General features: G+C 49.3%; 1 protein-coding gene across 1 annotated transcript in view; it reads left to right on the top strand.

Moving 5' to 3' along the window:
• Positions 1 to 1,134: 1,134 nt before the first annotated feature.
• LOC144676417 (cystathionine beta-synthase-like) overlaps positions 1,135 to 15,036 on the top strand; it is a 32,182-nt gene continuing 18,280 nt past the window's right edge. The window contains exons 1-4 of the mRNA XM_078536835.1: positions 1,135 to 1,304; positions 2,012 to 2,118; positions 10,921 to 11,055; positions 11,150 to 11,229. Coding sequence (XP_078392961.1) covers positions 1,246 to 1,304; positions 2,012 to 2,118; positions 10,921 to 11,055; positions 11,150 to 11,229 — 381 coding nt within the window. The 5' untranslated portion in view covers positions 1,135 to 1,245. The remainder of the gene's footprint in view (positions 1,305 to 2,011; positions 2,119 to 10,920; positions 11,056 to 11,149; positions 11,230 to 15,036) is intronic.

Genomic DNA, 15,036 nt, shown 5'->3' with positions numbered 1-15,036 from the left:
TCCCCTTCCTCTTTCTCTCTCTCTCTCATGCGCTCTCTTGATATTCATTGTTGTAAACTTTGCAAAATATTTTTGTTAATGGTAGGGTAGACCTTACTGTGGCTACTTCTCTTAACAGTTCTGTCCTATAAAATATTTATTTGAAGATTGCTCCCATGATATAATCTCAAATTATATGACACAGATTATACGTAAGAATAGAATGATACACCTTAATATTAAGCTAGCTAAAGAGCTACTAAATAACTTGCATTCTAATACAGTTGGGTTTGCTTCACAATGTGAACAATCTGCATACCTCCCACATCCAATCGTGAATGGTGGTGGACAATTAAACAATTCACTGGAAGAGGACTCTCGCTCTCTCTCTCTCGCTCTCTCTCTCTCTCGCTCTCTCTCTCTCTCGCTCTCTCTCTCTCTCGCTCGCTCTCTCTCTCGCTCTCTCTCTCGCTCTCTCTCTCGCTCTCTCTCTCTCTCTCACTCTGGCTCTCGCTCTCTCACTCGCTCTCGCTCTCTCTCTCTCGCTCTCGCTCTCTCTCTCTCGCTCTCTCTCTCGCTCTCTCTCTCGCTCTCTCTCTCTTGCTCTCTCTCTCTCTCGCTCTCTCTCTCGCTCTCTCTCTCGCTCTCTCTCTCGCTCTCTCTCTCTCACTCTGGCTCTCGCTCTCTCACTCGCTCTCGCTCTCTCTCGCGCTCTCTCGCTCACTCGCTCTCTCGCTCTTGCTCTCTCTCTCTCGCTCTTGCTCTCTGCTGTTTCTGGGGGACGGAGAATATCTGGGCTCTCTCTCCCTAACTCATTGAAGGCAAAGTATTTTCAGTCTGCGAGGATAAACTCAGAGGAAATGCTCAGCAGGTTTGGCAAACATGTTAAGGGGAGTGAGAGGGAAAGAGAGTTAATGTTTGAGATCTGACACCTTGCAATATATATGAGAAAGTTAGCAATGTGATAGTTGGTAACCAGCTGAGTAACAGTCACAGCTTTCTGCAGGCAATAGGCCTGGATTCTTCTGCAGTTAAACATGAATATGGTTTAGTTGGAGCAGATTTCCTTGTAGCAGGATCTCTCTTTATCTCTCTCTCTCTCTCTCTGTTAAATGTGGCTGGGCAGGTGAATAATGAGGTTTTTTGTTTCAGGCCATGATGCAATCAGCAGAATTGGAGACGAGGGAGATAACGGATCCGGCACCGGATCGTCAACGGGATCGGAACAGCCGAAAGGAAATGGATCAGACCCAACCTGCCGAGTAGATGCACCTGGCAGCCCGGAACCCCTCTGAGCCAGTCCCCCACAGACACCAGAGTCCTGAGTGTGGGGGGGAGAGGGTGTGAGGGTGGGTTGGGGGGGGGGAGGAGGGGGAAGAGAGGGTATGAGGCTGGGGTGGTGGGGGGGGGGGGGGTGGAGAGATAGGGAGAGGGTGGGTGGGAGACAGGGGAGAGGGAGGTGTTGGCGAATGTAGGGCACTGGCTCTCAGTCTGCATGAGTTTGGCAGCTGTTTATAGTCACACTGTGTCCTTGATAATTTTAGACTGATTTATTTTTAGCTGGAGGCTGAAATTTTCTCTCCAATCAGGTTGAAACTGGTGTCAGAGTCAGATTGGTCCATTGCGCTCTGCCTGTCCCTCCTGATTGGTCCATAGTCAGCCTACCCTCATGTGATTGGCTCATTTTTCCCACCCCCCAACCCCCCAATCAAGCCCATGGATTGGCCTGGGGGTGGGCCCTAACCCTAACCCTAACCCTAACCCTAACCCTAACCCTGCCCTGCTTCTCTTAGCCTTGCAGTGACCCCAGGCCAGTGAGTGACCGGAAGGACTTGAGCCCAAGCACCAGATCTAGTTAAAAGAGGGACTGAAGAATAGACGAGACATCTGACAGAAGGATGGATCCCTGGATTAGGACAGGGATTTCTTGGTGGGGAAAGTGACGAGGGGCAGGAGGTTGTGCTGTGCTGAATGGCCTCCTATTCTATCATTTTTAGTGAATTTAGTTTCTGATTTGATTCTTAATTCTCAGGTCACCAGTTCCTGACATCCTGCCCAATATTCTCAGCAAAATTGGCAACACCCCAATGGTTCATCTCAACAAGACCGCTAGTGCCCATGGACTGAAGTGTGAACTCTGTAAGTATCTGTGTAGCTGGAGAAGTGACTGTAGGGTAAGGGGCTGTTTATTGTTGGGGTTTCTTCCCCATCTGCAGATAAACTAGGCAATGCTCATAGAAGAATCACAAAGTTAATATGCAGGTACTTCAGGTAAATAGGAAGGCAAATTGAATATTGGTCTTCATTGTAAAGAGTATAAAAGTAGAAAAGTCTGGTTATAATCTGTCTGATTTAAGAAAGGTACTTCAATGAAGGTTCATTGGGATGAAAGGGTTTGTTTTTATTTTTTCATGGGATGTGGGTGTCGCTGGCTGGGCCAGCATGTGTTGCTCATCCCTAATTCAACTGAGTGTCTTGCTGGGCCATTTCAGAGGGCATTTAAGAGTCACCACATTGCTGTGGGTCTGGAGTCACATGTAGGCCAGACCAGGTAAGGACGACAGATTTCCTTCCCTAAAGGGCTTTTACAACAATCGATGATAGTTTCATGGTCACCATTACTGAGACTAGCTTTTCAATTCCAGATTTATTAATTGGAGATTTAAATTCCCGTCATGCTGTCATGCTGAGATTTGAACCCGCGACCCCAGAGCAGTCACCTGCGCCTCTGAATTACTAGCCCAGTGACTTTACCAGTATGCCACTGTCTACCCTCCCCATAGGGTTGTCTTATGATGAGAAGCTGAGTAAATTGGGTCTTTATTCTCTGGAGTTTAGAGGAATGAGAGGCGATCTCATTGAAACATCCTAGATTCTGAAGGGGTTTGATAGGGTAGAGGCCAAGAGAAAGAGATTCCCCAACCAGTGGGAACAAAAACACGGGGCCGCAGTCTCAGGATAAGGGGCTGATCATTTAGGACTAAGGTGAGGAGAAATTTCTTCACTCAGAGCGTTGTGAATCTTTGGAATTCTCTATCCCAGAGGGCTGTGGATGATCCATCGTTGAATAAATTTAAAGCTGGGATGGACAGATTTTTGGTGTCTCAGGGAATCAAGGAATTTGGGGTAAAAACAGAAAATGCTGGAAATGTTGACAGAACCTGACCTTCTGAGCATTCCAGCAGTTTCTGTTTTTATCTTGGATTTCCAGGATCAGCAATGTTTGCTTTTCTATGAGGGATATGGAAGCAGGTCAGGGGGGAAAGTGGAGTTTAAGCCAAAGATCAGCTATGATCATATTGAAAGGCAGAGCAGGCTTGAGGGGCTGAATGGTCTACTCCTGCTCCTTATGTTGCTTTTTCCAGCTCTTGTCTATCTGTGGGTCAGTCTTGCTCAGACCCGGCCTTTCTTTTGATTTCCCAAAGGCACTAGTTCCTGTGATACTGACTTCAAATGGAGGTGTCACCAGCCATCTGACTATCAGAATATCACATCCAAATCTCATCCTGGCCAGTGGCAGCAAGAAGACTGAGAGTGCAGAAAAGATTCAGGGATGAGGGACTTCAGCTATGAGGATAAATTAGAGACCTCTGGAGTGTTCTCCTTGGAGAGAAGGCGGCTGAGAGGAGATTCAATAGAGATTTTCAAAATCATGAGGGGGCTGAACAGTGTAGATAGGGAGAAGCTGTTCCCGCTCGTAAAAGGATGAAGAACGAGAGGGCACAGATTTAAAGTGATTAGCAAAAGAAGCAAAAGTTATGAGGAGAAACTTTTTCACACAGCGAGTGATTAGGGTCTGGAATGCACTGCCTGGGTGTGGTGCAGACTGGTTCAGTTGAAGTATTCAAAAGGGAATTAGACTGCTACCTGGAAAGAAAAAATGTGTAGGGTCATGGGGGAGAAAGCAGGAGAATAGAACTAGGTTCAGGGAGCCAGTGCAGACAGGATGGGCCGAATGGCCTCCTGCACTGTAACAATTCTGTCATTCTGTGATTGACCACTTTTATCCATGCAGTGTTGAAAAGTGTGAGGGCAGCCACTTTGGATCCAAGGTGAGGGTTAAATGATGACAGACCTAATCAAGCTGAGATGATGAAAGGAGGTAGATAGAGAGAAAGTGTTTCCTCTGGTTGAGTTAAAGGACAGGACCATGGTTCACAGCCAGGCTGTTTGGGGCGGGGGGGGGGTGTCACATAAGGAAGCCTGGAAGCCTTTCTCACAAAAAAGCTGCTGAGGTGAAAATTTCAAGACCTGGGACTGAGATTATTTTTAGGCAATGATTACAGAACCAACTACAAGGGGGATGGAATATATTAACATACGAGTTAGGAGCAGAGTAGGCCATTCAGATCCTCGAGCCTGCTTCGCCATTCATTAGGATCGTGGCTGATCTGTTTGTGTTTCGATTTCCACAATCTCATCTATCCCCGATAACCTTTGATTCCCTTGCCTAACAAGAATCTCTCTACCTCTGCCTTAAAAATATTCAATGACCCCACCCCCACCACCTTCTGAGGCAGAGAGTTCCAAAGTCGCACAACCCTCTGAGAGAAAAAATTCCCCTCATCTCTGTCCTAAAAGGGTGATCCCTAATTTTAAAACAATGCCCCCTAGTTCTGGACTCACCCACAAGAGGAAACATCCTTTCCACATCCACCTTGTCAAAGCCGTTCAGGATCTTGTAAACTTCAATCAAATCACCCCTCACTCTTCTAAACTCCAGTGGAAACAAACCCAGTCTGTCCAACCTTTCCTCATATGACAACCCACTCATTCCAGGTATCAATCTAGTAAACCTCCTTTGAACCGCTTCCAATACATTTACATCCTTCCTTAAATAAGGAAACCAAAACTGCACAGTATTCGAGATGCAGTCTCACCAATGCCCTGTATAACTGAAGCATAACATCCTTACTTTTATGTTCAATACCTCTTGTAATATAGGATAACATTCCATTAGCCGCCTTAATTACTTGCTGCACCTGCATACTAACTTTTGTGACTCATATCCAGGAAGACCGAGATAAAAGCAAAATACTGGGGATGCTAGAAATCTGAAATAAAAACAGAAAATTGCTGAAAAAACTCAGCAGGTCTAACAGCGTCTGTGGAGGGAGAAAAAACAAAGTTAATGTTTCGAGTCCTTATGACCCAGAGAAGAGTCATATGGATTTGAAACGTTAACTCTGTCTTCCTCTCCACAGGTGCTGTTAGACCTGCTGAGTTTTTCCAGCATTTTCTGTTTTTGTGCCAGGAGCACCTGGATCCCTCTGCACCTCGGAATTCTGCAGCCGTTCTCTGTTTAAGTAACACTCTGCTTCTTTATTCTTCCTGCCAAAGTGAACAACTTCACATTTTCCTACATTAAACTCCATCTGTCAGATTTTTTCCCACTCACTCAACCTGTTCATATCTGTCTACAAATACCTTATGTCCTCTTCACAACATACTTTTCTACCTAAGTGTCATCTGCAAATTTAGCCACCATGTCTTCACTGCCCTGATCTAAGTTATTGATATAAATTGTAAAATGTTGAGGCCCCAGCACAGACCCCTGTGGGACTCCACTCATCACATCCTGCCAATCAGAAAAAAGACCCATTTATACATACTCTCTGCTTTCTGCCAGCCAATCTTCTATCCATGCTAATATGTTACCCCCTACACCATGCGCTTTTATTTTCTATAATAACCTTGATGTGGCATTTTATCAAATGTCTTCTGGAAATCCAAGTACAGTATGTCTACTGGCTCCCCCTTTATCCACCACGTAGACTTGAGGAACCTTTTAAGATACCATCCCTCCTTGCTGCAGTAATTGACTCTTTGATCAATATTGCGAGACCGTCCCAGTCTTTCGCCTAAATATTCTACACCGCTGAATATTGAGCTGCCAGTCCTGCCTCTCCCTCAACCATGCCGCTGTGATAACAATGATATCATATCCCCATGTATTAACTGACACCCTCAACTCATCTGTCTTACTTACAAGACTCCTTGTATTAAAATAAATGCCATCCAGCCTTGCCGTGCTCCCTTGTGCCTTAACTTGACTACGCTCTGCCTTTCAGATTGACTTGTTTTTTCTTCTATACTTCCCTAGCTATATGGCTCGTTAGTACACTTGCTCCAGCAATGTTCAGGTGTAGACCGTCCCAATGGTACAGCTCCCATTTTCCCCAGTGCTGGTGCCAGTGCCCCACGAACTGGAACCCACTTCTCCCACACCAGTCTTTGAGCCACACATTCATCTCCCTAATCTGATTTGTCCTATCCCAATTTGCATGTGGCTCAGGTAATAATCCAGAGATTATGAACTTTTGAGGTTCTGCTTCTTAATTTGGTGCCTAGGTCCTCATACTGACTATGCAGAACCTCCTTTCTCCTGCCGATGTCATTGGTACCTACATGGACCATTACGACTGGGTCCTCTCCCTCCCACTGTAAGTTCCTCACCATCCCTGAGCAGATGTCCCGCCCCCTCGTACCGGGCAGGCAACGCAGCCGTCTGGAGTCATGCTCTTCGCTTCAGAGAACGGTGTCAATCCCCCTGACTATACTATCCCCTACTACCACTACATTCCTTTATGCTCCCCCCACTTGAATGGCTTCCTGTACCACGATGCCATGGCCAGTTAGCTCATCCACCCTGCAGATCTCGCTTTCATCCACACAGATTGTGAGCACCTCAAACCTGTTTGACAATTGCAAAGGCAAAGTACTGCGGATGCTGGAAATCTGAAACAAAAACAAAAAAGCTGGAAAAACATACTTTCACAGAATTGTTACAGTGCAGAAGGCCATTCAGCCCATCATGTCTGCACTGACTCTCTGAATGAGCTGTTAACCTGGTGCCATTCTCTCACCTTCTCCCCGTAACCCTGCACATTCCTCCTTTTCAGATAACCGCCTAATTCTCTTCTGAATACTTCGATTGATCCTGTCTCCCCCACACTCTCAGTGCATTCCAGATCCTAACCACTCGATTGACCCTGTCTCCACCACACTCTCAGACAGTGCGTTCCAGATCCTAACCACTCGATTGACCCTGTCTCCACCACACTCTCAGACAGTGCATTCCAGACCCTAACCACTCGATTGACCCTGTCTCCACCACACTCTCTGACAGTGCATTCCAGGACCTAACTACTCGATTGACCCTGTCTCCATCACACTCTCACACAGTGCATTCCAGATCCTAACCACTCGATTGACCCTGTCTCCCCCACACTCTCAGACAGTGCGTTCCAGATCCTAACCACTCGATTGACCCTGTCTCCACCACACTCTCAGACAGTGCATTCCAGATCCTAACCACTCGATTGACCCTGTCTCCACCACACTCTCTGACAGTGCATTCCAGATCCTAACCACTCGATTGACCCTGTCTCCACCACACTCTCAGACAGTGCATTCCAGACCCTAACCACTCGATTGACCCTGTCTCCACCACACTCTCTGACAGTGCATTCCAGATCCTAACCACTCGATTGACCCTGTCTCCACCACACTCTCTGACAGTGCATTCCAGATCCTAACCACTCGATTGACCCTGTCTCCACCACACTCTCACACAGTGCGTTCCAGATCCTAACCACTCGATTGACCCTGTCTCCCCCACACTCTCAGGCAGGGCATTCCAGATCCTAACCAGTCGATTGACCCTGTCTCCCCCACACTCTCAGACAGTGCGTTCCAGATCCTAACCACTCGATTGACCCTGTCTCCCCCACACTCTCAGACATTGTGTTCCAGACCCTAACCACTCGCTGCGTGAAAACATTTCTCCTCATATCACTTTTGCAAATTACTTAAAGTCTGCGCCGTCTCATTCTCAATCCTTTCACTAGCGGCAACAGTTTCTCCCTATCCCAGATCTCTGCCCAGACCCCTCACGATTTGAATCCCTCTACCAGATCTCCCCTTGACCTCCTTTTCTCCAAGGAAAACAGCCCCAACTTTCTCCAATGAATCTTCAAAACTGAAGTTCCTCATCCCTGGAACCAATTCTCGTGAATTTTTTCTGCGCTCCTCTATTGTCTTCACATCCTTCTTAAGGGAATCCCAGAACGGAGCGCAATACTCTGGCTGAGGCTGAACTAGTGTATTCTGCAAATTTAGCATAACCTCCTTGCTCTTCTACTCTATGCCTCTATTAATAAAATCTAGGACTAGCTTAAACCTGATATCAACAATGTCCCAGACACCACCATCACCATCCCTGGGTATGTCCTGTCCCACCAGCAGGACAGAGCCAGCAGAGGTGGCAGCACAGTGGTATACAGTTGGGAGGGAGTTGCCCTGGGAATCCTCAACATCGACTCCAGACCTCATGAAGTCTCATGGCATCAGGACAAACATGGGCAAGGAAACCTCCTGCTGATTACCACGTAACGCCCTCCCTCAGCTGATGAATCAGTGCTCCTCCATGTTGAATATCACTTGGAGGAAGCACTGAGGGTGGCAAGGGTGCAGAATGTACTCTGGGTGAGGGACTTCAATGTCCATCACCAAGAGTGGCTCGGTAGCACCACTACTGACCGAGCTGGCTGAGTCCTAAAGGACATAGCTGCTGGACTGGGTCTGCAGCAGGTGGTGAGGGAACCAACAAGAGGGAAAAACATACTTGACCTCATCCTCACCAACCTGCCTGCCGTAGATGCATCTGTCCATGACAGTATCGGTAGGAGTGACCATCGCATAGTCATTGTGGAAACAAAGTCCTGCCTTCACATTGAGGATACCCTCCATCGTGTTGTGTGGCGCTACCACCGTGCTAAATGGGATAGATTTCAAACCGATCTAGCAACTCAAGACTGGGCATCCATGAGGTGCTGTGGGCCATCAGCAGCAGCAGAATTGTACTCAAACACAATCTGTAACCTCATGGCCCAGCATATACCCCCACTCTACCATTACCATCAAGCCAGGGGGTCAACCCTGGTTCAATGAAGAGTGCAGGAGGGCATGCCAGGAGCAGCACCAGGCACACCTAAAAATGAGGTGTCAACCTGGTGAAGCTATAACACAGAACTACTCGCGTGCCAAACAGCATTAGCAGGTGATAGACAGAGCTAAGCGATTCCAGAACTAATGGATCAGATCTTAGCCCTGCCACATCCAGTTGTGAATGGTGGTGGACAATTAAAGAACTAACTGGAGGAGGAGACTCCACAAATATCCCCATCCTCAATGACAGGGGAGCACAGCACATCAGTGCAAAAGTTAAGGCTGAAGCATTTGCTACAATCTTCAGCCAGAAGTGCCGAGTGGATGATCCATCTCAGCCTCCTCTGGAGGTCCCCAGCATCACAGATGCCAGTCTTCAGCCAATTCGATTCACTCCACGTGATATCAAGAAACGGCTGAAGGCACTGGATACTGCAAAGGCTATGGGCCCTGACAATATTCCGGCAATAGTACTGAAGACTTGTGCTCCAGAACTTGCCACACCCCTAGCCAAGTTGTTCCCGTACAGCTACAACACTGGCATCTACCCGGCTATGTGGAAAATTGCCCAGGTATGTCCTGTACACAAAAAGCAGGACAAATCCAACCCGGTCAATTACCGCCCCATCAGTCTACTCTCGATCATCAGGAAAGTGATGGAAGGGGTCATCAACAGTGCTATCAAGCGGCACTTGCTTAGCAATAACCTGCTCACTGACGCCCAGTTTGGGTTCTGCCAGGGCCACTCAGCTCCTGACCTCATTACAGCCTTGGTTCAAACATGGACAAAAGAGCTGAACTCCTGAGGTGAGGTGAGAGTGACTGCCCTTGACATCAAGGCAGCATTTGACCAAGTGTGGCATCAAGGAGCCCTAGCAAAACTGGAGTCAATGGGAATCAGGGGGAAATCAGGAGTGTGATGGAATACTCCCCACTTGCCTGGATGAGTGCAGCCCCCACAACACAAGAAGCTCGACAGCATCCAGGACAAAGCAGCCCCACTTGATTGACGCCACATCCACAAACATTCACTCCCTCCACCACTGATGCACAGTAGCAGCAGTGTGTACCATCTACAAGATGCACTGCAGGAACTCACCAAGGCTCCTTAGACAGCACCTTCCAAACCCATGACCACTACCATCCAGAAGGACCAGGGCAGCAGATAGACGGGAACACCACAGCGGTTCACAAAGGCAGCTCACCACCACCTTTTCAAGAGCGATTAGGGATGGGTAATGAATGCTGGCCCAGCCAGTGACACCCACATTCCGTGAATGAATTAAAAAACCTGGCTGATACACACGTGTCCCTTCACCAGGTTTCACAGCCAATCCTCAAGTCTCTCTCAAACTCTGGGCACTGGGGCCAATAACCTTCAACTCCTGACTTGAATGCAGCTTGCTGAACAGAGGCTCAGCCCCGCCCCGAACAACCCACCCCCATTTCCCCAGATGGGTGGCATTCCATGCCCACCCGGGAGGGGGTGGGGCTTAGCCCGGTGCCCCCCTGCTGTCTCCCAGGTGTGGGTGCTACTCTCCTGCTCCCAGGTGCTCAGGGCCCACACTGAATGGTTGGCTGAAGTCAACGGTTTAAATTTTTTTATTCATTCATGTGATGTAGGTGTCGCTGGCTAGGCATTTATTACCCATCCCTAATTGCCCTTGTTCAGGGGGCAGTTAAGAGTCAACCACATTGCTGTGGGTCTGGAGTCACATGTAGGCCAGACCAGGTAAGGACGGCAGATTTCCTTCCCTAAAGGACATTAGTGAACCAGATGGGTTTTTGCAACAATCGACAATGGTTTCATGGTCATCGTTTCCCTTTTAATTCCAGATTTTTATTGTATTTAAATTCCACCATCTGCCATGGTGGGATTCAAACCCGGGTCCCCAGAGCATTACCCTGGGTCTCTGGAATACCAGTCCAATACTAAACAATACTGCTACACCATATGGAATGTTGCTGAGTTGACCTTTTATTTTGTTCCAGTGGCAAAGTGTGAATATTTTAATGCTGGCGGCAGTGTGAAGGATCGAATTGCCTTGCGAATGGTCGAAGATGCTGAAAAATCTGGAGAACTGAAACCAGGCGACACGATCATTGAACCAACCTCAGGGAACACGGGTAACGTGTCAAATTATCACCTCATTTTCAGCGTCAGAGTCTCACTCCCTTAACACCAGTAAACACTCACCAATGATCCGTGTCGTCTTCACAGGGATTGGACTCGCGCTGGCTGCTGCTGTCAAAGGATATCGGTGTATCATTGTCCTTCCAGAGAAGATGAGCACAGAGAAGGTAGAAACCCAGTGAGAGTCAGTGTGTGTGGGACCCGTACCCCAGTGAGAGTCAGTGTGTGCGTGTGGGTCCCGTACCCCAGTGAGAGGCACTGTGTGTGAGGGACCCGTACCCCAGTGAGAGTCATTGTGTGTGGGGGACCCGTACCCCAGTGAGAGTCATTGTGTGTGGGGGACCCGTACCCCAGTGAGAGTCTGTGTGTGTGGGACCCGTACCCCAGTGAGAGTCAGTGTGTGTGGGACCCGTACCCCAGTGAGAGTCAGTGTGTGTGGGACCCGTACCCCAGTGAGAGTCAGTGTGTGTGGGACCCGTACCCCAGTGAGAGTCAGTGTGTGTGGGACCCGTACCCCAGTGAGAGTCGGTGTGTGTGGGACCCGTACCCCAGTGAGAGTCGGTGTGTGTGGGACCCGTACCCCAGTGAGAGTCGGTGTGTGTGGGACCCGTACCCCAGTGAGAGTCGGTGTGTGTGGGACCCGTACCCCAGTGAGAGTCGGTGTGTGTGGGACCCGTACCCCAGTGAGAGTCGGTGTGTGTGGGACCCGTACCCCAGTGAGAGTCAGTGTGTGTGGGACCCGTACCCCAGTGAGAGTCAGTGTGTGTGGGACCCGTACCCCAGTGAGAGTCGGTGTGTGGGGGACCCGTACCCCAGTGAGAGTCGGTGTGTGGGGGACCCGTACCCCAGTGAGAGTCGGTGTGTGTGGGACCCGTACCCCAGTGAGAGTCGGTGTGTGTGGGACCCGTACCCCAGTGAGAGTCGGTGTGTGTGGGACCCGTACCCCAGTGAGAGTCGGTGTGTGTGGGACCCGTACCCCAGTGAGAGTCGGTGTGTGTGGGACCAGTACCCCAGTGAGAGTCGGTGTGTGTGGGACCCGTACCCCAGTGAGAGTCGGTGTGTGTGGGACCCGTACCCCAGTGAGAGTCAGTGTGTGTGGGACCCGTACCCCAGTGAGAGTCAGTGTGTGTGGGACCCGTACCCCAGTGAGAGTCGGTGTGTGGGGGACCCGTACCCCAGTGAGAGTCGGTGTGTGGGGGACCCGTACCCCAGTGAGAGTCGGTGTGTGGGGGACCCGTACCCCAGTGAGAGTCGGTGTGTGTGGGACCCGTACCCCAGTGAGAGTCGGTGTGTGTGGGACCCGTACCCCAGTGAGAGTCGGTGTATGTGGGACCCGTACCCCAGTGAGAGTCGGTGTGTGTGGGACCAGTACCCCAGTGAGAGTCGGTGTGTGTGGGACCCGTACCCCAGTGAGAGTCAGTGTGTGTGGGACCCGTACCCCAGTGAGAGTCGGTGTGTGTGGGACCCGTACCCCAGTGAGAGTCGGTGTGTGTGGGACCCGTACCCCAGTGAGAGTCGGTGTGTGTGGGACCCGTACCCCAGTGAGAGTCGGTGTGTGTGGGACCCGTACCCCAGTGAGAGTCGGTGTGTGTGGGACCCGTACCCCAGTGAGAGTCGGTGTGTGTGGGCCTGTACCTGGTGATTTTTTTATTTATCCATTCACGGGATGTGGGCTTCGCTGGCTGGGCCAGCATTTATTGCCTATCCCTAGTTGCCCTTGAGAAGGTGGTGCTGAGCTGCCTTCTTGAATTCCTGCAGTCCATGTGGTGTAGGTACACCCACCGTGCTGTTAGGGAGGGAGTTCCAGGATTTTGACCCAGTGACAGTGAAGGAGAGTGCGAGAGGAGGACCCTGGGACAGGCAGTCAGCAGCACCTAGAAGATCTAGTCTATCTAGAGGATCTAGCATCTAGTCTATACTTAAGTAGGAGTAAAGGTGAAATAAAAGCAAGGGTTCATATTCTATTTAGTTCAGATATGTCTGGGGAGCTCAGTCCTGTGATTTGCACATCCTGCGCTATGTGGGAAATCCTAGACTCTCCTGGCAGTCTGGATGACCATGTGTGCGGGAGGTGCCTCAGACTGGAGCGACTCGAGCTCTGGGTTTTGGAGCTTGAGCAGCAGCTGAGGGCATTACGGTGCATTCACGGGGCTGAGAGGGTCGTGGACAGCACGTTTCAGGACATGGTCACCCCACAGCTTAAGGAAGTAAAAGCAGAGAGGGGATGGGTGACCACCAGACAGAAGAAGGGGACCAGGCAGATAGAGAGGGAATCCCCCGAGTGCATCTCACTCACAAAACGTTTTTCAGCCTTGGAACACAGCGAGAGTGACGGTTCCTCTGAGGAGGCCAATCAGAGCCAAGGCCATGGCAGTGTGGGTGGTCCAGCTGCTCAGAGTGGGAGGAAGAAGTGTGGAAGGGCAATAGTGGTAGGGGATTCATTAGTGAGGGGAGAAGACAGACACTTCTGCAGCCACAGACGTGACTCCAGGATGGTACATTGCCTCCTGGGTACCAGGGTCAAGGGTGTTATGGAACGGCTGCCAGACATTCTGAAGGGGGAGGGTGAATAGCCAGAGGTCGTGGTCCATATTGGGACCAATGACATTGGAAGAAAGAGAAATGAGGTCCTGCAAGCAGACTTGAGGGAGTTAGGTAGGAAATTGAAAAGCAGGACTTCAAAGGCAGTAATCCCCGGATTACTCCCAGTGCCACACAGTAGTGAGTATAGGAACAGAAGGATTGAGCAGATTAATGCGTGGCTGAAGAGATGGGGCTGGAGGGAGGGCTTTAGATTCCTGGGGCATTGGGACCGTTTCTGGGGGAGGTGGAACCTGTACAAGTTGGACCGGTTACATCTAAACAGGAATGTGACCAACATCCTCAGGGGGAGGTTTGCTAATGATGTTGGGGGGATTTAAACTAAATTGGCAGAGGGATGGGATCCTGAAAAGTAGTTCAGAGGGGAGAGAAGCTGAGATGGAATTAGAAGTTAAAACGCTGGTGAGTGAGTCTGGAAGGCAGACGAAACATCGGCTAGATAAGAAAGAAGTGAGTTTAGCAAAGGCTAAATGAAATATATTTTAATACAAGGAGCCTGAGGAATAAGACAGACAAGCTAAGGGCACAGATACGCACACGGGAGTGTGATATCAGAGCTATGACCGAAACTTGGCTAAAAGACGGGCAGGATTAGCAACTCAACATTGCTGGTTATAGGGTATTCAGACGAGATAGGGAGGGGAATAGAAGAGGGGATGGGGGAATCAATTCTAGCAGTGAGGAGGGGTGATATCTTGGAAGGATCGTCAAATGAGGCCTTATGGGTAGAAGTAAAAAACACAAAAGGGGCAAACACGCTGTTGGGTGTGGACTATAGGCCCCCAAACAGTCAGGGAGAGATAGAGGATCAAATATGTAATCACATTTCAGAGAAATGTAAGAATAACAGGGCAGTAATAGTCAGGGATTTTAACTACCCAAATATTAACTGGGATAGTTTGTGTGCAGGTAGGGAGGGAGCAAAATTCTTAAGTTGTATCCAGGAGAACCTTTTTAGCCAGTATGTAGAAAGCCCAACAAGGGAGGGGGCAGTTCTGGGCCTAATATTTGGAAATGAGCCCAAGCAGGTGGAAGGCGTATCAGTAGGGGAGCATTTTGGAGACAGTGACCATAACTCAGTTAGATTTAGGATAGTTATGGAAAAGGATAAAGTTGGACTGGGATTAAAAGTTCTAAACTGGGGAAAGGCTAATTTTACTAAGATGAGGTACGATTTGGCCCAAGTGGACTGGGAGCAACTACTTGCAAATAAAACTGTGTCAGAGCAGTGGGAGGCATTCAAGGAGGAAATAGCGAGAGTACAGGGCAAATATGTTCTCGTAAAGACGAGGGGGACAAAGTCTGGAGAACCCTGGACGTCAAGGGACATAAAGTTAGGATTAAGGAAAAAAGAGAAGCTTATGGCAGATACC

This window comes from Cetorhinus maximus, unplaced genomic scaffold (assembly GCF_964194155.1).
Source record: "Cetorhinus maximus unplaced genomic scaffold, sCetMax3.hap1.1 HAP1_SCAFFOLD_1585, whole genome shotgun sequence".
Lineage (NCBI taxonomy): Eukaryota > Metazoa > Chordata > Chondrichthyes > Lamniformes > Cetorhinidae > Cetorhinus > Cetorhinus maximus.
The sequence above is the reverse complement of the archived record's forward strand: the minus strand, read 5'-3'. Positions and strand labels throughout refer to the sequence as shown.